The 24,037-nt window shown below is 36.1% G+C and overlaps 1 protein-coding gene across 1 annotated transcript in view; it reads right to left on the reverse strand.

The window, feature by feature from the left end:
• Positions 1-24,037, reverse strand: part of si:dkey-92j12.5 (multiple PDZ domain protein) — a 66,650-nt gene that overhangs the window by 34,637 nt on the left and 7,976 nt on the right. Inside the window, exons 7-18 of the mRNA XM_056453435.1 lie at positions 23,389-23,511; positions 23,072-23,263; positions 21,102-21,182; positions 15,978-16,254; positions 15,757-15,819; positions 13,708-13,787; positions 13,371-13,517; positions 12,814-12,990; positions 10,324-10,485; positions 9,928-10,137; positions 7,668-7,748; positions 4,272-4,377 (exon numbers count right to left, since the gene is read on the reverse strand). Of these exons, the coding sequence (XP_056309410.1) occupies positions 4,272-4,377; positions 7,668-7,748; positions 9,928-10,137; positions 10,324-10,485; positions 12,814-12,990; positions 13,371-13,517; positions 13,708-13,787; positions 15,757-15,819; positions 15,978-16,254; positions 21,102-21,182; positions 23,072-23,263; positions 23,389-23,511 (1,699 nt within the window). The remainder of the gene's footprint in view (positions 1-4,271; positions 4,378-7,667; positions 7,749-9,927; positions 10,138-10,323; positions 10,486-12,813; positions 12,991-13,370; positions 13,518-13,707; positions 13,788-15,756; positions 15,820-15,977; positions 16,255-21,101; positions 21,183-23,071; positions 23,264-23,388; positions 23,512-24,037) is intronic.

The following is a 24,037-nucleotide window of genomic DNA, read 5'->3' on the forward strand; positions in this document are numbered from 1 at the left end:
AACCAACTGTTAACATCCCTAATTCTAGTGCAACTAGGAAGAATTGGAATAAATATAAAAATCAGGGCAAGACTACCATCTTGATCAAGCCTATTCTTCCTAAAATAGACAGTGGTAGAGAAGTCCATCTATTCAAATCTTCACGCACACAATGCAGAAGAGGGTCATAATTTGCGAAAACCCTCTGAGCGCCTACCATTTGTGATAACTGATGCTACTGGACTATCATCATACATTATCTTAACACATTGTAAATAGGATTCACCCACCTCGAAACAATTTAATGTATAGAATCCAATTCAACCCGTTTAAATGCTTTTTCATCATCCAGGGAGATTATCATACTACTGAGGTTTTAATGTTGCGATCATTAAATAATATTAAGCAACCTTCCAATATTATCACTAGAGTAGCGTCCATGAATAAACCCAGTTTGACAAATTTTTATGATTGAAGGCTATATTTTTTTCTAATCTCAAAGCTAAGCATACTTATTCAAGTGATTTGAGGCTTAATAGTGATTTCGTGGTCCAGGGTCTCATAAAGCTTATCAGATCACCATTCCCAGCTAAAGTGTGTCTAAAAGGGAGGAAGTTTAAGCATATCAGATATTCCTCATCTTCAAAAGGACCAATTGGAATATCATCTTCCATTAATTGTCATTTATACACTCCATGAAGCCCTTGGCCTCCTTTTCAAAGCAAATGTGTGACTGTTCCTAAGCAGCAATAAAATTGTCAACGCACCACGTAGAGTCAGTGTGTTTGAGAGGGTCTTTAAACCCCTCACTCACCTTCATGGTATATTAAGTGGTGGCTTTGACTCCGAGTTGTATTAAAATCACAGCGTGTGCCTTCAACAGTTCATTTTACGAGAATTACGCTTAGCTTATTCTCTACATAATGAACTTCAAACCGTGCCGTTGACATCATTGTGGGTGTAAAGTGACTGGCTGGCTTTGTAGCATTTCGAGCTGTTATAAATCTGTCTAAATTGCTCTCCGTTTGAATAAAACACCCTGCGAGCCTATTTTAAATATGATATGCAGCTGATATGAATAATTAGGAGTTCGTGCAAAGAGATAAAGCATGCGACGTAAATACACACGAGAGTTAACATGCAAGGAAACACACAGCAAACACAGAAACAACACTATGGTCGTAAAGAATTTGAGATTCAGTGCAGTTTTTATTTTCAATTCGATCAACCATTTATCACGTTTCTTGTTGGAACAGTCAAATTACAATACAATCATAGTGCGCTAGTTACAGCAGTGCACATCTGACCATGTAAAGCACAGCACAAGACAGAAATGACACAAGAGAACAAAAGACACACAGCACATCACGATTTATAATCTCTAGCCCATCGTCCAACAGAAAGAACTAACAGTCTCGTAAATAACTAACAGATCAAAATAAAGAAAAGAGAAAATGCTGGAATTGATGAATTAAATAGCACACATGCAGAGCTTTGTGTCGAAATGGATGAATATTCATCTGAATAAATACTTGATCAAAGAGCAAGCTCAAGTTTTAATGGGAAGCCGTGGCTCTGTGTTTTTAAGATTTTGTGAGCGAGTGAGATGCTGTAGTTGCATAAACACACAGCGCAGGATGAGCTGAGGCCACTGGAAGAGCTTCAGGCCAGTTGACAGCACTGTCACTTACTCTATTGGCTCTCTGATGCATTCAACAAAATCACCAGTGGGAAGTTACTGTAGCTTGCATAGATAAAGTTTTGCTGAACTTGAGAGTGATTTGTGAAGATCGTACATGCAGAGATAGTATCAGATACACTTTATGATCAAAAATCATAAGAGTGAATTTTTAAGTAACATTTCTGCTATGATGATGCTGGTAAATTGCAGAGTTTGTGCAAACATTTCTTCACTGCTGCTTTCACACTGCTGTCATTTTTCTTTTTTGTCAATTTTGTTATCGAGAAGGTGGTGCACAGGACATATTTACAGTACATCCGAAAAGTATTCATAGCGCTTCACTTTTTCCACATTTTTTAATGTTACAGCCTTTTTCCAAAATGGATTAATTGATTTCCTCAAAATCCTACACACAATAGCCCATAATGACAATGTGAAAAAATATTTTTTGAAATTGTTGCAAATTTATTAAAAATAAAAAGCCTGAAAAATCACATGTACATAAGTATTCACAGCCTTTGCTCAATGCTTTGTTGATGCACCTTTGGCAACAATTACAGCCTCAAGTCTTTTTGAATATGATGTCACAAGCTTGGCACACCTTGGGAATTTTTGCCCATTCCTCTTTGCAGTACCTCTCAAGCTCTATCAGGTTGGATGGGAAGCGACGGTGTACATCCATTTTCAGGTCTCTCCACAGATTTTCAATAGGATTTAGGTTTGGGCTCTTGCTGGGCCACTCAAGGACATTCACAGAGTTGTTGTAAAGCCACTCCATTGATATTTGGCGGTGTGCTTTGGGTCATTGTCCTGCTGGAAGATGAACTGTCGTCCCAGTCTGAGGTCAAGAGCACTCTGAAGCAGGTTTTCATTCAGGACGTCTCTGTACATTGCTGCATTCATCTTTCCCTCTATCCTGACTAGTCTTCCAGTTCCTGCTGCATGATGCTGCCAACACCATGCTTCACTGTAGGGATGGTACTAGCCTGGTGATGATTGGTGTCTGGCTTTCTCCAAATGTAACGTCTGGCATTCACTCCAAAGTGTTCAATTTTAGTCCCATCAAACCAGAGAATTTTGTTTCAGATGCCTTTTGGCAAATTCCAGGTTGGCTGCTATGTGCCTTTTACTAAGGAGCGGTTTCCGTCTGGCCACTCTACCAGACAGGCCTGATTGGTGGATTGCTGCACAGATGGTTGTCCTTCTGTAAGGTTCTCCTCTCTCCACAGAAGAACGCTGGAGCTCAGACAGAATGAGCATTGGGTTATTGATGACCTCCCTGACTAAGGCCCTTCTCCCCCGATCACTCAACTTAGATGGCCAGCCAGCCAGATCCTGTCTCGGAAGTCTACAGACAATTCCTTTTTCTTCATGCTTGGTTTGGGCTTTGACATGCACTGTCAACCCTGGGACCTTATATAGACAGGTGTATGACTTTTCAAATCATGCCCAATCAACTGAATTTACCACAGGTGAACTCCAATTAAGCTGCTGAAACATCTCAAGAATGATCAGTGGAAACAGAATGTACTTGAGGTCAATTTAGAGCTTCAAGGCTGTGAATACTTATGAACATGGGATTTATCAGATTTTTTATTTTTAATAAATTAGCAACAATTAAAAAAAACTTTTTCCACATTGTCATTATGGGGTATTGTGTGTAGAATTCTGTGGAAATAAATTAATTTAATCAATTTTGGAATAGGGCTGTAACATAAAAAATGTCGAAAAAGTGAAGCGCTATGAATACTTTCCGAATGCACTGTACATATTTAACTGCGCTGATGGCATCTGGATGTTCATTATTAGGTGTTTCCAAATTATTTTATCTCTAATCTAAAATTGAAAAAGCTTTGTGGCAAGTAAATCAGGGTACTGAATTAGTTCAGATTCTTGTATGTGTGTACAGGTACAAATGAGCAAAATGCAGGCTGCAGTTTCAGAAATGACCAGCAGTGTTGCTAATAACAAAGATTTTTTAAATAAGCCACTTTAAGCACGTTTAAGAATTTACAGGTGTCAAGAATTAAATACTTAGATATTGAATAATTATTTTAATTTTAATGAACTTAATATGCTTTGATTTTAATAGTTTGGTATTGGCAAGATTTTTTAAAGATGTCTCTTATGATTCTTTTAATGAATTAAAAGCATTTTTTTCAATATATATATTTTTATGTAGTAAGAAAATAAATAAATTAAGCAGTAGGGGTAGTAAAAAAACGAAGAATGCAAATCTAACTTATTAGCCTGACATGGCCAGCAAAAAAAAAAAAAAAACTGTGCCATTCATACATTTGTTTTGTTTAAAGAAAACACTAGTATTAACAACACATATAGAAGTACATGATAATTAGCAAAAAACGATATGTGAAACATTATATCATATACTAATACAAAATTTCACATCCCTACATAATATAACACATGTGTAGTTTCATCTGGAAGGGTGTCAACACCCAAAACTTTAGCACACAAACACACATACAACGTCTACACATGTACAAACACACATTTTACAGCTCTCTCACAGAGTTCATATCTCTGTGAAATATACTGAGGATGTATAAGAAGACAGACAGGAAGAATGTAACGAACAGTGTTAACATACCCAAACTGGAGTTTCCCCTGACTACAGTTATGGTTCTCTCATAGCCACTAGAGGGAATGGAGACGGGTTCAGCCTCCATCTTGCTCTTCTGAGAGTGGGAATTTGTCTGGAACACAAACAGAGAAAAGCATCAGGCATCTTTAATCAGTGAAATGGCCTATTTTCGTTGCGTATGCGGTAAACGGAAAGTGAAAAGATCTCTGGAGCTGCTAAGAACCATTTTAAACATCTGTCCTGCAGCAATGCTTCATTTCCAGTGTTGAAAGTGTTTATTTAGTGCACAGGCATTCAGATCTCGAGAGACATCCCAGGCGAGTCGGTGCCAGCGAATGTGTGACTGAATGACATTCACAGCAACAAGAACAATCCTCTGATGAGCAATTTCTTGAGCTTTTTTTAAAGTTGTCAGCGGATGATGTCAAATACAGTGCTGGTTGTCAAGACAAGAAAATACAATTTTCTAATGTTCGCAAGTGTCTTCCAAATCCTGACCCAATTTATCAGACAGACAGGGTCCAAAGTGACCTTTTGTCAAAGGCCAAATTCGGGTAAAAATGCATAGCTTCGTTTATACACCGCCATTAAAAAGCTCTTTTTTTACTGTTTTTCTGAAGTGTGAGCTTCCTAACACATAATAATTATATACACACAGACATCAAACTCACACATTAGCTGCTGCGGTTTATTTATAATAGAGAGGGAAGATGTGTTGTATTGTTCACTATAATGGTTTTATTTTTGTGCTTATGCTGGATGCAGAAACTTTGTAAACACACAGTGTTAGCTGACTTGTGAGTTAAAACTTGAACACATATCATTATACCACAGGAAGCTTGTGCTCCAGACTGTAATGAACATGCTTAGGATTGTTTACTAAGGCTGTGTATTAAAAGTATACATCAAATATTCTCAAAGTGCTGCCTGTCGTTAACCTGCATTTTATAAATCACCAAAGACAAAAGGCACCTTCATCTTTGATGGCCTGAGAGCGGAGCTTGAAATTCATTTAATGCTGCAGTAATATACACTATACCTGTCTAAAGTCTGGGGTCAGTTTTTTTTTAAAGAAAATGATTGTTTATCAAGGCGGCATTTATTAAATGTAAAAAAAATTTAAATTGTCAAATATTTGTTAATATTTTAAATAACTGCTTTCTTATTGTATGTAGTGTAACGGTGTATGGTGTTGAAACGGTGATCCCAAAAAAAAAGAAAAAAAAAAACCCCAAACATTTCAAATTTACAAAAATTGTCACTTGTTTTTAAATTATTACCCTTGGGCGCCAGACAGAATATCTGTCAAAATACCTTTTAAAAGAAAATATACCACGGTTAGCTCTCATCACCGGTAATAATTTCAAATGACCTTATTACTTCAGTCATTATTGCTTTTGTTACTATTACGGACAATATTATCATTAATAATAATAATAATAATGATAATATTAATAATAATAATTAATATTAGAGTGATTTCTGAAGGATCATGTGACTGAAGACTGGAGTAATGAAGCTGAAAACTCATCTTTATAATCACTAGAATAAATTATTAAAATAAATTATAAAATACTTTTGAACAGTTATTTTATAGTGCAATAACATTTCACAATGTGTACTGTATTTTTGATTAAATAAATGCAGCCTTGGTGAGCAGAATAAGCTTATTTTAAAACATTTAAAAACCCTACTGACTGTAGAAAAAACCTAGAATAATGCGTCCCACAAAATAATTTTTATATAAGCTTTTGTAGTAATGTGAAAGTGTACCTAATAAGTTTGATAGGGCTTTTCTACTTATATTGTATATTGAGCTTTTGTTCTTTGTACTTACACAAAGTACATATTGTACGTATTGTACTTATATTGTATCTTATATAACCTTCTTCTGCAATGCAGAAGTGCGCTCGTGTCTGCGATTGCTTTAGAACTTCTGACTGTGGCAATGGGAGAAATGACTTAGAATAGTAAATGGCAGAAAACAGTCAAACTTCTTGCTCTACAAACAACTGTCTTTACGACTATACATAAAAAACTTAATAATATTATTACAAAATATCAGTTGCAACATCAAGCAGCATAATGAGATGTTTTTTATGGCTAAAAATTAATGGAAGCAAATAAGTCTTGAGCCAATAAGGTTCAAATGCCCCACATATGTGAAGAATTAGGTCAATACAGTGCAATTATGAACGCTTATTATTCCCCAGGTCCTTGTCAGTGTCACCTGTAGAAATTTGATAGCGGGTTTACTTATTTTAAAGCCACTACTTTTCATTATCTTGACTAGGCTGAAGCGTAGCAGATCTCCCCAGCAAAATCAATTTACACTGTAAAATTCTTGAATTAAATGAACTTTTCTTGTAATCTCAACTAATATCAATCAAACTGACTAAAAATATTAAGTGAAACCTTGCATAACTTAACAAAAAATGTTGAAACCTAAAAAAGGCAGCTAATTATTACACTCTCAAGGAATAAAAAGATTGTATGAATATTTTATGTAATGTTTTGTTCACCATTAGCAGAAGATGCATATAGTTATTATATTAATTATTTCATTTCAATTAATTACATTTTCCTTTGGCTTAGTCCCTTTATTCATCAAGGGTCGCCACAACGGAATGAACCGCCAACTTAACCAGCATATGTTTTATGCAGCGGATGCCCTTCCAGCCACAACGAAGTTCTGGGAAACACCCATGCACACACATTCACACACACACTCATACACTACTATACCTACTGCATGTCACTGAACTGTGGGGAAGCCGGAGCACCCAGAGGAAACCCACGCGATCACATGGAGAACATACAAATTCCACACAGAAATGTCAACTGGCCCAGCCGGGACTCGAACCAGCGACCTTCTTGCTGTGAGATGACGTTGCTGACCACTGATCCACCGTGTCGCCCACAAAAAGTGAATTATTAACAAAAAAAAGGAATGTGTTCTCAACAAGCCAATCAGATGGTGAGCGCTGTACATACTTGTGGTCTTGAGAAAACCAAAACCCTCATGTGAATAAGAAATGATGTCACACAAATCCCGTCAACAAATATCCTCCCCAGTTAAACCCTGGCAGCTAGAATGACCACACTAAATTAGGTCAGTGGAAAAAAAAAACAACACTTTCTCTTTGGCCTACTCACTGCTTGAGTGGAACTAGTTGAAAACATACACTGTTTACATAATCAACTGCTGCAGGACACCACTAAAGTCTCTCCCTTTCTACATCTATATTTTAGAACGTCCCTAAAACAACCAAAAAAATCCAAGTTTTGCTTGAACACCCCTCACACACATGGCAAGAGTTTGAAAAGCAGTGTCCTACACCACACTTTTACAAAAAATAAAAATCACATTAGTATTAGAATATTGAAAACATTGTAGCCTACCTGAAAAGTGCTGTGCTGGTGGTTATATTCTGAGTGGCAGTTGCCCGTTATTTCAGCTCCTGTGTCCTGGATGTCATTTTCCTACCAGTGACAAAAGCTGTATTAAGTCTCCCACTCAAAACTCTTGTCCAACTCCAGTCTCTGTCTGGACACAATCACATATGCAGTCCACGACTCTTAACTTCACTAAGGAAAAGGAAAAATATGTCTACAGGACTAGCTAAACTCGATTTCAGAGCTGTGGGACACATAAACACAAACGCACCACTTGTTTTAGCAGCCTGGTGTTAGAATTCAAGAGACATTAATTATTTAAAGATTCCAGTAACCAGAAACCCACGAGCCACAGTTACTGAGACCCGTTCACAACATACAGTCAAAGCCAAAGACCACCACCAGACCAAGTGGACTTGCAAAATATACAACGTGACACAGGTAACACGAATTTGAACAATTAAGCGAATGCTGCTTTGGCTCTTTTGGATCTGAAGTTTAATTCCCTAATCATGTTCAATAGTGCATACATATGAACAGAATACAAATTCTTTCATACTTTCTAGAACAAAGGTCATTTTAACCAAACCTCAAGTTATTTTTTAAGCTGTAAAAAGGTGATTATAATGAAAATAGGATTTTAATTATCTTTTTTTTTTAATGAAATGGCAGAATTGCTATAGTGAATTTCAAAGCTAGCATTTTGCATGTTATATACAAATAATAAACAATTAAAGGTGCAGTAGGTGATTGTCTTCAGAAACATTTTTTGTTTAGACGTTTTGTGCTGGTTCAACGTCTCTAATATTAAAATACTTTGACATCATTACTACTTGTAGATTATACAAGTAGTAGTCATCAAAATATATATTAGTACATTTTTAAATGTCACAAATATTGTTATATATATGTAAAATTGTAATGTAATGTAATGGACAACAACCTAATTTGTTTCTTCTTTTTATTTGTTTTTATTTTATTTGTTTCTTCTAAGATTCTTCTTTTTATTGTCATGTTTTTTACAATAATAAATAGCATTAATAAGTTTTATAAATATGAATATCTGAAATAATGTAAATAAACATGTTGAAAACATGTCACAAATCACTAAGAACAATTGAACCCCATGCAAATGATGTTCCAATAGCTGAAATTGTAATATACCAGCAAGCATTTTTTTTGTTTTTAAAAGATGTCTAATAGATGTCTGATTGATGTCTAATAGACATCTAAACATAGTCGTCTTGGCTAAAACGAGGCTAAATTTGGGCTGTCAGTGAAAATCTAATAGACATCTAAGATTAGGCCAAAACTAGATTATAGTCATCAAATAAACAGAAATGAATGACTACACATATAAAGTCTGTCTAATCTGTCTATTTGACGACTAGTCTAGTTTTGGTCTATTCTTAGATGTCTATTAGATTTTCACTGACAGCCCAAGTTTAGCCTGGTTTTAGCCAAGCTCTCTACATTTAGATGTACAGTTGAAGTCAGAATTATTAGCCCCCTTTGAATTTTTTATTTATTTAATATTGATTATATTTCCCAAATGATGTTTAACAGAGCAAGGAAATTTTCACAGTATGTCTGCTAATATTTTTTCTCCTGGAGAAAGTCTTATTAGTTTTATTTCGGCTAGAATAAAAGCAGTTTTTAATAAAAAAAAAAAAAAAAACATTTTAAGGTAAATTTTTTTTACCTCTTTAAGCTATAATTTTTTTCTCGGTAGTCTACAGAACAAACCATTGTTATACAATAACTTGCCTAATTACCCAAACCCCCTTAGTGAAACTAATTATCCTAGTTAAGCCTTTAAATGTCACTTTAAGTTGTATAGAAGTCTTGTATAAGTCTTGAAAAATATCTAGTCAAATATTATTTACTGTCATCATGGCAAAGATAAAATAAATCAGTTATTAAAAATGAGTTATTAAAACTATTATGTTTAGAAATGTGTTGAAAAATTCTTCTCTCCACTAAACGGAAATTAGGGAAAAAAATAAACAGGTCGGCTAATAATTCTGACTTCAACTGTATATTTGACATCTATTAAACACAAAATTGTTTGCTGGGATACTACCAGTCAGAGAATTAGCCATTACTGATGCTAATTGATAAACATGCTTATATCGCTGCAATCATACAGGTTAACTTTATGTAGACTGAGCTGAGTTCTAGTAAATAAAACTTCACCTGATATTCTCAGACGACCTGAGAAATAAATTTACATTTCCACACATACAGTATGAATGGAGGTATTTACCGGTAAAGGTTTGGTAACTCCAATGCGTACAGTTCCCAAAGCAGTGCTCTTGAGAACATGAACGGCCTGAGCCAGACTCGCGTGGCTCAAATCAGTCTCGTTCACGAACATCAAGCGGTCGCCTGGCAACAAGCGCCCATCTCTCTCTGCCAAGCCGCCTGGTACAAGAGAGCGGATCACTATCACAGTACGGCCTGGGTTCACAGGGTCCTGAGAGAGTTTCAGACAGTGACAGCACAGGAGAGAAAGGCAAGAATAGTAATAAATTAGGAGACACTGCTGCCATGTTTGTAGAGGCATTTCAAACCAACTGGGACTCCCCGAACCAACTCGTGAGGAGCTCAAACTCTGCTGCTCTTATGTTGTTGGCGTACTGGTAAATAAACACTCACACACCTGGTAGTCTAGTATACTGAATCCCAAGCCAGAATCGCCTTTCTGCAGCTCATAAACTTCAATCTCGTTCTCCCACATGGCCTGATGGGACAGAACAGGAGCCTCTGACTTTAAATCCTCCTCTGTGAGTGCAAAGAAGCTCCCAAATAAGTTCTGCTCGGCCTGTGAGAAAATGCGATCAGAATTATTTTGCAACATATTTTAGCTCATTTAGAAAGACAAGCAAATGTTTATTATGTAATTTTACATTCTTCACATTATTACATGTTTTTTTGGAAGTACATGATTGCCAAAAACAATTGAATGACCCATGATTGGTCATTCAAGGCATTTTGTTGTTAGTACCATTTGTAGGACAATTTAAATGTGTTTTTTATACATTCAAATAACTCATGTATTCCTGTATTCACCAGCCCCTGTAATTTCCACCCCCCTTGTGTTTCAAGGAGGAAAATCAACCATATGAGTTTATGGGAGAATGAACATATGGGAGAATAAATACTCTGGACTTTAAAGACTTTTTAAATCATACTTGTTATGAAAAAAAAAAAACTTTAAAAGACTATAATTAGGTTTGTGGATACTTAATTGCATGTCAACTACAGTTAAATGAAAAGTTATTGTATTTTAAATTGATATTAAAAGCAACAGTGCCTACTTTGATGTGTTTTTATAATTTGCACAATTGTCTTAGAAACATATCTTGACAAGCATTTATGGTTTATGGCACTTAAAGCAAGCTTTAATGTAATTTCCCCTGATACATGTGTGTCATGAGATTAATTACATCTGTGAATTCACATTTGCATAGAAAAATTATAATCTATAAAATAATGGTACCACTATAATAACTATTTTAGTTATGTTCATAGTAACTATTATGTTCAAATTAAATTCATTATTTTACCCAAAAATCTACAATGTCCCACAATGATAATCTGCAAATCTTCGCTAATTTAAAAAAAGAAAAAATACCAGTGATAAATCACATATACATAAGTATTTATTGACTTTGCTCAGGTTTTTGCTTAAGCAGCAATGGCAGCAATTACAGCCCCAAGTGTTTTTGGGTGTGATGTTGCAAACTTGGCACACCTATTTTTGGATAGTTACTCCTATTTTTCTTTGCAGGACCTCTCAATCTACATCAGGTTGGATGGGAAGCATTTGTTCACAGCCATTTTCATATCACTTCACAGGTGTTCAATCAGGTTTAAGTCTGGGCTCTGGGTGGGCCACTCAAAGACATTCAAAAAGTTGTCCCGTAGCAACTCTTTTGCCATTCTGGCTGTGGTGCACAACATTTTTCAATCTTTGTTTTATCAGACCAGAAATTTTAGTTTCTAACGGTCTGAAAGTCCCTCAGATGTCTTTTGGCAAACTCAAGGTGAACTGTCAATTGGCTTTTTAAAAATTATTTTCCACACAGGCTCATTGGGGATATGTGCCCTGGACTACAATTTTGGAAACTGTGAAATATGTGCCCGGGGCTATGTTTGGCTGCATTGTATGAACTTCTGTTCTTTTTCGCACTACTGCTGAATGTTTACCTCCGTATGGACAGCTTTTCCAGAGCAAAAAGTTTGCTCTGTATCTCAACTCATATGTCAGACTTGAGGAGAAGGATGCTTCTAAAAACCAAATTAAACACCCAAATCCAGAATCAAAAAAATAAATCTGAGTGAAATCATGATAAATCATGCACCCGTGACAGCAGCTTTTCTATTCTAGTTTGCGTTTGAAAAGACTATTGGTTGGGTTTAGAGAAGGGGGTGGGTGAGTCAGTCGATAGCACGCTGATATATGCATGAAACCAGCGTCTCTTATTGACTGGAGCGAGAAGGACATTGGGATTGACAGAAATGTACACAGCGGCCTCTGGTGGATTTATAAGAAGGATGTGTAAATGGCACATATAAGAAAATGTGCCCCAGTAACATATTTGAGATTGTCAAAAATACACACAGTGGCTTGGAAGCAGCAATGGCCTGGGCACATATTCTCAAAAATGTAGCCTTGAGCCAGTGCTTAATTTGTAAATTGCGAGGTCTTGGAACAAATTGGGGTAACGGATCCGGCATGTTACCAGAGGAGGGAGAGGTGTCGCGGACGAAAGTGAAGAGGGTTGGGGAGGTGCCAGATCAGGCACCGGCTTGTTCTGGCACCAATGAAGCCCTGCCATGAGCATGTATCTCCAATGTTTTTCTGAGTCCTTGCCCAGATCTGTGCTTTGATTTAATTCTGTTTTGAAGGTCAACCTTGGATTTCATGGCTTGGTTTGTCCGCTAAAATTCAATGCTAATTGTATAGAGAGGTGTGTGCCTTTAAAAATCATGTCTGATTAACTAGTCGACCATGGGTGGACTCCAGTAAAGTTGTAGAAATATCTCAAGGAGGATCAGTGAAAACAGGACATACCTGAGCTCAATGGTTACAGTACATGGATGTAATTGTCTTTTAAACATCATAATGCAAAGATCCAAAGTAAACCTTTTCATTAAATTCTGCAAGTAGCTCCTTGAGTGTGAGCTGAACATCATCATCTTCTTCCTCACTGACTGTGGGTGGGATGAGACGACTGCAAACCACACAAACATTCATAGGCAGTTCCTTAAGCAAGCTCACCACCTCCTTGTGTGTCTCACCAATCAGAGAAAAGCCGTTCACCTACAGACAGAACAAACACATCAAGTCGCTCATTCTGCTGAACTGATCCTCTGGGCTTTTCTACTGACAGGAAGGAAGGGCTATTTTTAAATAGCTGTCATGATTGATATTCATGTGCAGTCAGCACTGAATAAAGTGCTATGCATAAAAAAGCAGAATGCAGAAAGAAAGATGAGCCCTTTCTGCTATTATGCATGCATGCGTTAGCAGGGTTTATGATAAGGGATTACAACAGCGTAATCTATAAACAACAGTATTATCTGTATGTAATGCTTGTTTGACTTTCAAGTATAACCAAATACAATGTTTTCATTAGCTTATTTTTTCAGGTATATAAATTCAGTAGTGTTAATAGAAATATGAATACTACTTGAGGAAACCTCTATCAGTTCGTCTCCAGGACGTATGATTCCTTTTTTTCCTAATGGACCCTCTGGCAGTATTGAGCAGATATAGTGATGACCTTCTTTAGCCTCCAAGCTAACACCAAGACCACTGCTCTCAATGAATTTCTCTACCTGGGTCACCTGCACATAAATGCAATGCAAATCCAATGTAAATACAAGCATAGTAGCATCTACATATTAATATACATTAGAAACAAAAAGGCATATGAAGAGACACACAATGAACATAAACATGCTGACACATGCTTAGAAATCTCAGCCATGGAAAATAACAGTCAGCTAAACAGGACAGAATACAAATGAGACGCACCAGGACTTCATACTGAGGACCCAGTTTGCTTTGCCACTTTTCCTTCAGTGTTTTCTCCTCATCGTCAGACAGTTTGCAGCCTGAAACCAAATTTTACAAGCATCACACAGCTAATAACTAAACGAAAAGACTGAAGTGACTGAAGTTTTTTTATCTTGCCAGTAAATTTGTGATAGAGTCAACTGCATATCTACTCATATCTATTCCAGAAAGTATCAAGCAAACTAGAGACATCTTAAAGGAGTATTCTGGATTATTTACAGTTTCAAGAGTTCACACTTAGCTGATAATCAATAAAGCGTATTTGGCATGCTGTCCCAGGAGAGAGCCCTGAGCTCGTAATATCCTCGAGCCCGGGGCTCCCTCCCGTTAGAAGGGCGAGAGGGAAGTTCGAGCTCAGGTAGGTCTCGAGAACTCCCCTGCTTGTCACCGCGTAAGAAGTGTAAACTAGGGTTGTTTTTGGTGATAATTTGGTTTAATCTATTGCTATGGTATATGTTTTTGGACGGTGGGAGGAAACCGGGGGACCCGGGGGAAACCCACACGAACACGGGGAGAACATGTAAACTCCGCACAGAAACACCAACCAGCCTGATAGGAGGTTGGACCAGCGGTGTTCTTGCTGTGAGGCAACAGTGCTAGCCACTGGGCCACCGTGTCGCCCTATCGGAAAAAAGAGGGAGGAAGTAGGGGTGGAAGGAGGGGGAAGCTTCAAGACGAAGATAACTGGAGTGGAAAACTCTGGTTATTTATAATGCTTCCGTAATTATCTGATGGGTCACATTACGGAGCTAATGAGGAGCCAGCAGTGTTGATCATAAGCACGTGATCCTCTCGAAATTAGTTCATAAATAAACCACACTTAGAGAGCCAATTCATCCCAGAATGAAAAAAATAATTTCTCACCCCATGTCGTTCCACACAACAAAACACAAATTAAAATATTTTTAATCTGAAAACATTGAATTTACAGTATATATTTAAAACAAAATCCATATGAACAGACAGGATGCTGAGTAAAGATGAAAGCATTTTCAATTTGAGGGAACTGACCTTTTAATGTTTTTGGGCAGCATTTGCGACTTGATGTCAATTATCATTATTTTTTTATGTAAATAATGAAAACGGTAATTATATAATGGTGTTGTGTCTTTATTTTGGTCAGGCACCCAGAATAGTTTTTTCAATGTTTAAAATTTTCCTGAGACCAAATTCAATTATACTACAGTTTTTGTCATAAGACAAAAGTGGCAACAAGGAAAAATTAGTATCTTTCACTACACTGTTGAGGTGGAAAGAAATACATTTTTAAATATTTGTTGACATTCTTAAAGGTGCTGTATGTAAGTTGTTGACTCTTCTAAAGCATAAAAATACCATAATATGTTTGCAGATATTTAAGAAACATGCTAAGTGAACATTCTTGTTTATCTGAAAAACAATGCTGTAGTCAGATATTCTGCTTTGAAAATGTGCGTTACATGCTGCAATGTTTGTCTTTGTTCTTTTAAACCAGTCAAATGCCACTTTAGACAATTATATATCAGCACCCAGGGTTGACTTGGTGGAAAACCGCGTATTTCATTCATTCATTCAGAAAGGCTCACAAAGCATGCGTCTGTGACTGAAATGCGACCTCCGGTGGACAGTAGCAGACTCCGAAATGAGACGCAGATTCAGAGTTCCACAGTAGGTTATTAACTAGCAAATTTAATCTAAAATCTAAAAGGATCTAATCTAAAAATTAAGAATCTAAAAGGTCAGAACCACTGACCTAGACTATATAAAACTCAAGTTAACTTTGGGTTTAGCTCATTTTCATGGCCCTGCTTGCTCCTTAGCAAATGCCATACTTACAGGTTCTGCTACTTGCAGTATTAAAATTTTTGCAAAATACATGATTTGAAGCATTGATCTGAAATATATCAATAAATTAGACGTTTTATCAGTGCACTAACAAACCTGAGACATGAGTGATAATTGACTACATAGAAATTAAACTGTAAATAACCTAGAACATCCCTTTAATCTGATGTGTTGTGTTCTTACATGAGGACTTGTGGTTTCTACTCTCCGTCTTGGACAGTAAACAGCAGGTTTGAGTTGATCTAACTGAGGTCATAAAGTAAACAAGCAGAAACAGAAGCTGTTATTAGAATCACAGAGTTATTGAGACTTCACACAGGGAACAGGCCAAAGTGAAGCAAAACTCATGAATCAAGCACAGTGTGAATGGATGTAAATAAACCTAAGTGACGAGTTTCACTAACAGCACTCTTTGTTGAAGTTGAAGTCCCGGCGTTCAGTGTAGAAAACTTTCCCTGGGGGCAGAACTGGCTTTTGCTCTGGCAGACGTGGAGGCAGAGGAGGGGGGAGGAGACCCAGAGGGGTCAAGGGTCTCTGGGAGTTTGTGGACGTAGAGGGGGTTGTTTGGGTTCCACATGGTGAGCACTTTTTCGGAAGATGGAGCTCCACTTGTTGGCCAGTTACAAGCAGAATCTCCTCTGGATTTTGTTTACAGCTGTCATATTGAATTTTACCATCCACCTAAACACACACAGACAAGTTAAATAATATTAATACAGAAATAAAATATTACATACAATTTTTATTATAAAATACTACTACGACTGCTACTGCTACTACTACTACTACTACTTCTATTGCTACTACTACTGCTACTACTACTACTACTACTACTACTACTACTACTACTAATAATAATAATAGAAAGAAGGACTGTCTATTTTCATATACTAATTCACACTTTTTCTTCATATTCATATATTAAAATGAAATTACTTTTTCATAATTAACTGTATTTATGATGAATAAAAGTATTTTTTATGATAACTTTAAATGGTAATATCTCATAGCTTCCACAAACAAAATATTTTATCACATTGTTATTTTTTAACAATTTTGACTATCAAAAAAATGAAAATGAGTGCTACTGTTTGTTGTTTGTTTTGTTTATTTTCATGGCTTCGCCCCCCTGGCTCCAATTTAAGATTCACTCTGTGTTCAAAACTCTGAATGATTTTCTTCATGATCTGACTGATCATGCTAAATTTAGATCAGGTTTCCAGAATCTCACATTTAAAATTTCCTTAAAAGACACACAGAGAGACTGAGGATAACAAATACAAAATGATAGCTAAAAAGAGTTTCATTTATCGAACAAATATAAAGACGTTTTTAAACATATTTCAATGTCAAAGCGCAGGATAAAATAAGCCTCGGATAAAAAAAAAAAACACACTAAACCATCTGTTACACAAAAGTATAAACAAAAAAATATGATTAAATGAAAACTGCTGGCTTTATAGCTACTGCAAACATTTTAACAACCTATTTGCAGAAATAATATGTCACTGACTGATGATGGTTTCAATACTGAATATTTTCTCCAAAATCTGGCCACAAAGAAAAGATGCTCTCTCTAAAGACACACTCATGGCTGGAATGGAAACAAGCTGTGAGAATGCGATCACTGCACAATGTTGTGTTCACTTTAAGCATACAGTTCATCCAGTTTGCCATGCTTAGCACTCACATTTATCAAAACCCAACCCAAAGTCTGGGGGTTTTCCTGGGCTTATCAGGTGCTCAGGTTGAGTAGCAGACAACTAGGCACAACTCCCCCATGCTTCTTTAAAACAATGTAGTGCCATCTGGAAAATCTTCAGTCTTTCTCAGGAGGAGGAACATGTTTTACAGCCTCCTTGCCCAAGAGAGCCCATTTCTTGCTTCATACTCAAGAGCCTACTACAAGGTTGCACACTGTAGGCAATTTAATTGACCCTTCGCAAACCCTGTCTGCGCTTCTCTTTGTCTGACAAGCTTTCGTGTACCACCAAGGGAAATAGTGAGTAATTTCTGAAAAAGTGACATTCTGATTACAGACAGAAGCAGACATAAAGAACTACAATATGCATACAAAAAGTATGTTCAGGATGTGACAATAACTCGAAATGAATATAAAAAAAACGATTGAAGATAAAGCCTGCAATCTCCTGATGAGAAGTTTGGATTTTTTGAATATAGTTAAAATATTCCATGTTGATTCCATAATATAATTCACAAACACACAAATGGGGCGTCTCGAACAAGACAAAACTTTAATGCATCTATGAAATTAGAAGAGACAGTAAAGATTAATTCATCGTTTATCTGGGTCCCCAGGCTATTCAGTTAGCTCATCTCACTTGTCATCTTCCGACTTCTTAGATAGTTAACTGTTGTTGTTTTTTACCACATCACAAATCATATTTCCATAAACTAAAGTTACGTGCACTGTCCCAGTTCAATACCAGAAATGATTAGTTCATTTGTCTCGAGTCCTCACTTTTCAAGTAATTTGTTTAGCAGTAGTGACAGCACCATTGATTGACAGTTGATGGTAATCCATCTACTTCGGTTTCTGGAAAGATTCAATTTTATATTGCCCAGACTCTTTGTGTACCTGCTGTGTGCATTGCAAGTCCCATACGAGCACATTGTCACCATCTTTCAAATTAATTGGCAATGTTACTCTACTACGATGCCTCTCGGACAACATGGTGGACAGTAACAGGGGCACATAACATTTCTGTTATGATTGACTGGATCACCTCTGATTCAAACTGCTGCGAAAGGGTCAATTGAAGAAGAGGAGATTAAAACTTCTACTGTCAGCAGGACAGAGAAACTAAGACACGCTTATAGTAACCTTATAGTAACAGATGTTTCCATGCTGATTGATGATCTACTAAAGAAACCAACCTCTCGAGACCAGTCTCTGGCATTTATATGGCCCTAAAGTGGACAAACAAGGAACAACTGAACTGACTGTTCTTGAGCCCTCCTTTGAGAGGACGAGCGTTCTGGTGCTGCTGCGTTCTTGGTTAGTCTCTGAAATATGAACTCACTGGGAACTGCTGAACACTACTGTGATGCAGAGGGCTGCAGAGATGGCATGGGGTTGATGAAGGAGAATCTTTGGAAGGCCGCTGCTTGTCCCTTTGCTTTCTAGAACCTATTAAGGACTTAAGTAACTGCACTGCTAGAGGCCAGGAGGTGAATGTTAGGCACCCAGAAGATCTGATTTCTCTTTTTCTTTAAAATTAGACAAGTTAAGTCCTAATTACTTTATAAGTATCACTTTGTATGCCTGCAAGATTAAGATTATATTCATGTATGTACCAGGCCTGATCTGACCATATATGCTGCCAGGCCAGGATGGACCCAAAGCATAGGTTAAACAATTGAATGTTTTCAGTCTCTTATCTGGTGCAGAAACCTTGCCGTCAACCCCCCCAAAAAAACGCTAGCTACACTGAGATCTCTGTTTCAAGTTATGAATATTTGAATCACCTATTAAGAGAACAAAGATATGATCACAATGTAAATTGTGGGCACTTGCGATCCATTTACTTCACCTGCAGCCATTTTTCAGTCATTTTAAATCATCATATCCCTGTCAGAGCTCCAATTTGGTTATGTTTACATCCATCTTGTGGATATTATTCAGCAATTTAGTAACTGGTTAAAGCATTAAAGCATGTAAGTTTCTGTTTTTATTTTTGTTTGTTTGTTGTTTATTTAAAAACAAAAAACAAAAAACAAAACAAAAAAAATCACAAGGAACACATTAAATAATGTTTGTTGTACTGTCTGCAATAAATACAAGTCAAATTAAATATAGAATCACTACTTTCTTTTTTATTTGCATTTTCCATACTGTCCTAACTTTTTCTGATTTGGGGTTTTAGAGCTATTATTTTTTTGTTCAGCCAAACATTGTGACACGCAGCTTCATAGATTTCAGATCAACATCTTTGTTAAGGCAAAATCATCAAGTCATATTTAAAACAAAGTGGGAAATCTGTCATTTGGCACTCAAATTATTCACAATTGTTCACATAGTCAAGTCATTGTTGTCCCTCACACTCTTTAAAATTAACCTTTCATTTCAATGTCTTTTAACATGTTTATTTCACTTTAAAATGATTTAAAAAAAAAACAATACTGTAGCCTTTAGAAATGGTCAATAGCCCATTTCTGTTTGATCCCATCTCAAGTACTACAGGCCCAATATGTCAGATATTAAATGGAAAAATGGCTTTGAGGGTAAAATGGACAATTAGAGTCATTTAACATTACATTTGACAGCCATATTTTACTATCTAATGAGTATAAACTGCTACTGTTTTAGTTTATCATTAGCAATCATTTAGGAACATACCTAATCTTACATCTTTTTTATGCACAAAACCCATTATAATATAACTTTATTACAGTGTTACATATGGCTTCATCTTCAATTAGTGTGAAACAGCTGCAGATGAGATCTTTCAGTATTTCTGTGAGTTAAGATAAATTGTTGCAATCCTAAACAACCACTTTCTAACCGTTCTTTATTCTTTTTAACCATAATTATTAATTATGCACTTAAGTTATGCATTTATTTTATGCTAAATAACTCTGGCTACAACATTACTATTAAAACATTGACACTTCACAAACAATCTGTCTATGCATGCTTTGATTTTTTAAGAAATGCTACTAGTATACTTTTCAGTATTATTGTATATGCTCAACTTGACTTTGGTAAAAAAAAAAAAAAATACAATAAAAGAAATGACAATAAACAACTGACAAAAGTGTGTTTATGCAGTGTGAGCACTAGTCACAAAATCTCTTTAATGTTTTATGGATCATTTAATGTTTCATATCTGAGGTCTTTAAAACCCCAAACATAACTAATGCAATATTTTATCGAGGACGTTTGAAGTGTGTTATGAAATTCTCTTTATAATAAGCTCTGATTAGAAATGTCATGAAGTATTAACCTGACAATTCGATGTTAAGTACTTTTTCAAGATTCCAAAATGGCTCGGGGGTCTCTGAGACCCTATAACAGAACATGAGGGTTGGACTAATGACAGATTTACACAAATACAAACATAAAACAAGCAGCAATGCTATTAGTCATACATGACACTACCATTCAGACTAAAACAAACACTATAATAAAAATAATCTGCCACACAACAGTCTCTCACACACACACATTTTATGGGGTCTTTCTATAGATGAAAGTTTTTTTGTACTATACAGACTATTTATTCTAAATATACCCCAATAAACACTCATAGAAATATTCTGCCGTTTTAAATGATGAAACATACTTCAATCTCTTTGAGCTGTTTTCATTATGGAGTAAAAAAGGTTTTACAGTTAAAAATGGCTTGTAATAGTACGTTTGAGAGGTGTATTTGGTACACCGAGACCACATACAGTAAACACATACACATAATACTGCTACTTATGCTACAGTTTACTTCACATGTCCATACAAGGAAAGCAAAAATAACCATGGAAGGAAAAACAAATATCTATATTTTACTTACACCAATAATGTGACCTCCAACGCGAATCTGTCCATCCTTATCCACAGTGTTCCCTTTTTTTCCCTTTTGCTCAACTGTATCCTGTAGAAAGATAATGCGTCATTTATTACTGATTCTACACAAAATATTGAGTTTATAAAACATAATACAGTGAAATGAATTACATAATAACAATGGGCAGGGCCCTACGAAATCAGTTTTTTTGCTTCAAGTTCATGTTTTAACTTTATTTTGCTGCTGTTGTTGATTTACCTTTATTTTTTTATTATATACTGTATATTTCTCTGGATTTTCCTCCCATCTTTTGGATAAAAAAACAAATGAGTGTGTTATATAGTTTTAATTTAATTATCTTTAAATTTAAATGAATCCTTTATTCACCCTCATGTCATCACAAATGTATATGTCTGTTCTTTTGTGAAATCCAAAATGACAGTTTATGCAAAATGATCAAATGATGAATTTACAGCAGAATTTCATTAGATTTTTCATGTCAAACCTTAAACACAACAGAACCTATTTCGAAGAATACTGATCATAAAACATTTTCAAATACTACTGATCTCATTTTCTTTTCTTTTCGTCTTAGTCCCTTTATTATTCAAGGGCCACCACAGCGGAATGAACCGCCAACTTTTCCAGCATATGTTTTACGCAGCGGATGCCCTTCCAGCCACAACCCAACACTGGGAAGCACCCATACACTCTTGCATTCACACACACATCCGTAGGACAATTTTGTTTACCCAATTCACCTATAGCGCATGTCTTTAGACTGTGCGAGAAACCGGAGCAAAGTCTAAAGACATGCACTATAGGTGAATTGGGTAAACCCGGAGGAAACCCACGCGAACATGGGGAGAACATGCAAACTCCACACAGAAATGCCAACTGACCCAACCGGGGCTTGAACCAGCAACCTTCTTGCTGTGAGGTGATCGTGCTACCCACTGCGCCACTGTGCTGCCTACTAATAACTGCCTCAGTTATTTTAATTAACAGAATGGAAGAGAAAATAAAACATTTAGTTTCCAACCTTCTTCAAAATATTTAGTTTTGCCTTCCACAAAACAAAGAAGGCCTGACAGGCATGGAACGTCATGAGGTTTTACATTTTTTAATTTTTGGATAGATTATGCCTTAATGATGGTTGGTAACACATAGAGTTGAAGCCAGAATTAATAGCCCTCCTGAATTATTAGCCCCTGTAAATTTCTGTTAAATGGAAAGTATTTTTTCCCCAATTTCTGTTTAACGGAAAGAAGATTTTTCAACACATTTCTAAGCATAATAGTTTAAATAACTCATTTCTAATAACTTATTTCTTTTATCTTTTCCCTGATGACAGTACATAATATTTTACTAGATATTTTTCTAGTAGTAGGATACTATTATTCAGCTTAAAGTGCAAAGGCTTAACCAAGTTAATTAGGCAAGTCATTGTATAACGATGGTTTGTCCTGTAGACAATCCAAAAAATATTGCTTAAAGGGGCTAATAATTAAAAAATAAAAATAAAAAAATCAAACTGCTTTAATTCTAGCTGAAATAAAACAAATAAGACTTTATCCAGAAGACAAAAATATTATCAGACACACTGTGAAAATTTGCTTGTCTGTTAAACATCATTTGGGAATTTAAAAAAAAGAAAAGAAAAAATCACAGGAGGGCTAATAATTTGCTGTATCTTTTATAACTGTGTCTGTTACAATAACAGTTTGGTGATCTGTCAAGCAAGCTTCATATAAGAAGGAAAATACCAAAAAAAACAACATAAATAAGGCAGAAACAGACTGTAGTTTTCAAAATTCTGCTGTTATCACAAATAAAATGAATGTCTAAAGGGTTACGAAACAATGAATGTGAGTATGTGAAAAAACTTTTTGAGTGATCTATTCATATCACAGTTTATACATAGAAACGTACACACGCATACCCATATCCACCCACACACATACCCTCATGCGCACCTGTTTCTTCTGAGTATCCTGTTGCTGTGCAAAGGCAGGTAAGGGGTCACTATCAGTGATTTCTCTGGCAATGATGAGTCTCACATGGGTACCTGCGACACGGAGCTCATGAGCCACTTCCTCACTGCCCATATCAGATACATCCACATCCCCGATACTAAGGAGAAGATCACCACTGCGTAACCTCCCGTCCTGTGTGAGCAGACACAATAACACGTCAAGGTATTTGACCATTTTTCTTTAAGCTGCATCTGCTTGCATCCAAAAAGCCATACATTAAATTCTATCGTATATGAACCCATTGTCGCATACAGTACCTTTCCAGCCACACCGTCAGGTATGATGGTTTTGACCATGGTACCTGTACTCCGTCCTCCAATAATGCCAAATCCCAGGCCTGATCCATCATTCTCCAACTCAATGTGATAAATTTGTCGAGGCTGGGGAACCAAATTTAAAATATGGGTCAGGACTACGAGGAAATGCCTTATTTTTAGATACAGCCCCAAACTCAATTACTGAACATTTCCAAAATTTTCACTATTAACAGGGCATGTCACACTGTGTAATAAAAATGTTTGGAGATTTGACTCAAAACCATTGCTGAGACACCTTCATATGATGAAAACCAGCCTGTCTCTCCTAATATAATTTCACATGATAAAAAAAATCCTTATTTGAGTAATGACAAAAGAATAATGGAGAATTGAAGTCAGAATTATTGGCCTCCCTTTGATTTTTTTTTCCTTTTTAAATATTTCCCAAATGATGTTTAACAGAGCTAGGAAATTTTCACAGTACGTCTGATATTTTTTCTTTTGGAGAAAGTCTTATTTGTTTTGTTTCAGCTGGAATAAAAGCATTTTGAAATTTTTTTAATTCCATTTTAGAGTCAAAGTTATTAGCCACTTTAAGCTATATTTTTTGGATAGTTTACAGAACAAACCATCGTTATACAATAACTTG

This window comes from Danio aesculapii, chromosome 1 (assembly GCF_903798145.1).
Source record: "Danio aesculapii chromosome 1, fDanAes4.1, whole genome shotgun sequence".
Classification (NCBI taxonomy): Eukaryota; Metazoa; Chordata; class Actinopteri; order Cypriniformes; family Danionidae; genus Danio; species Danio aesculapii.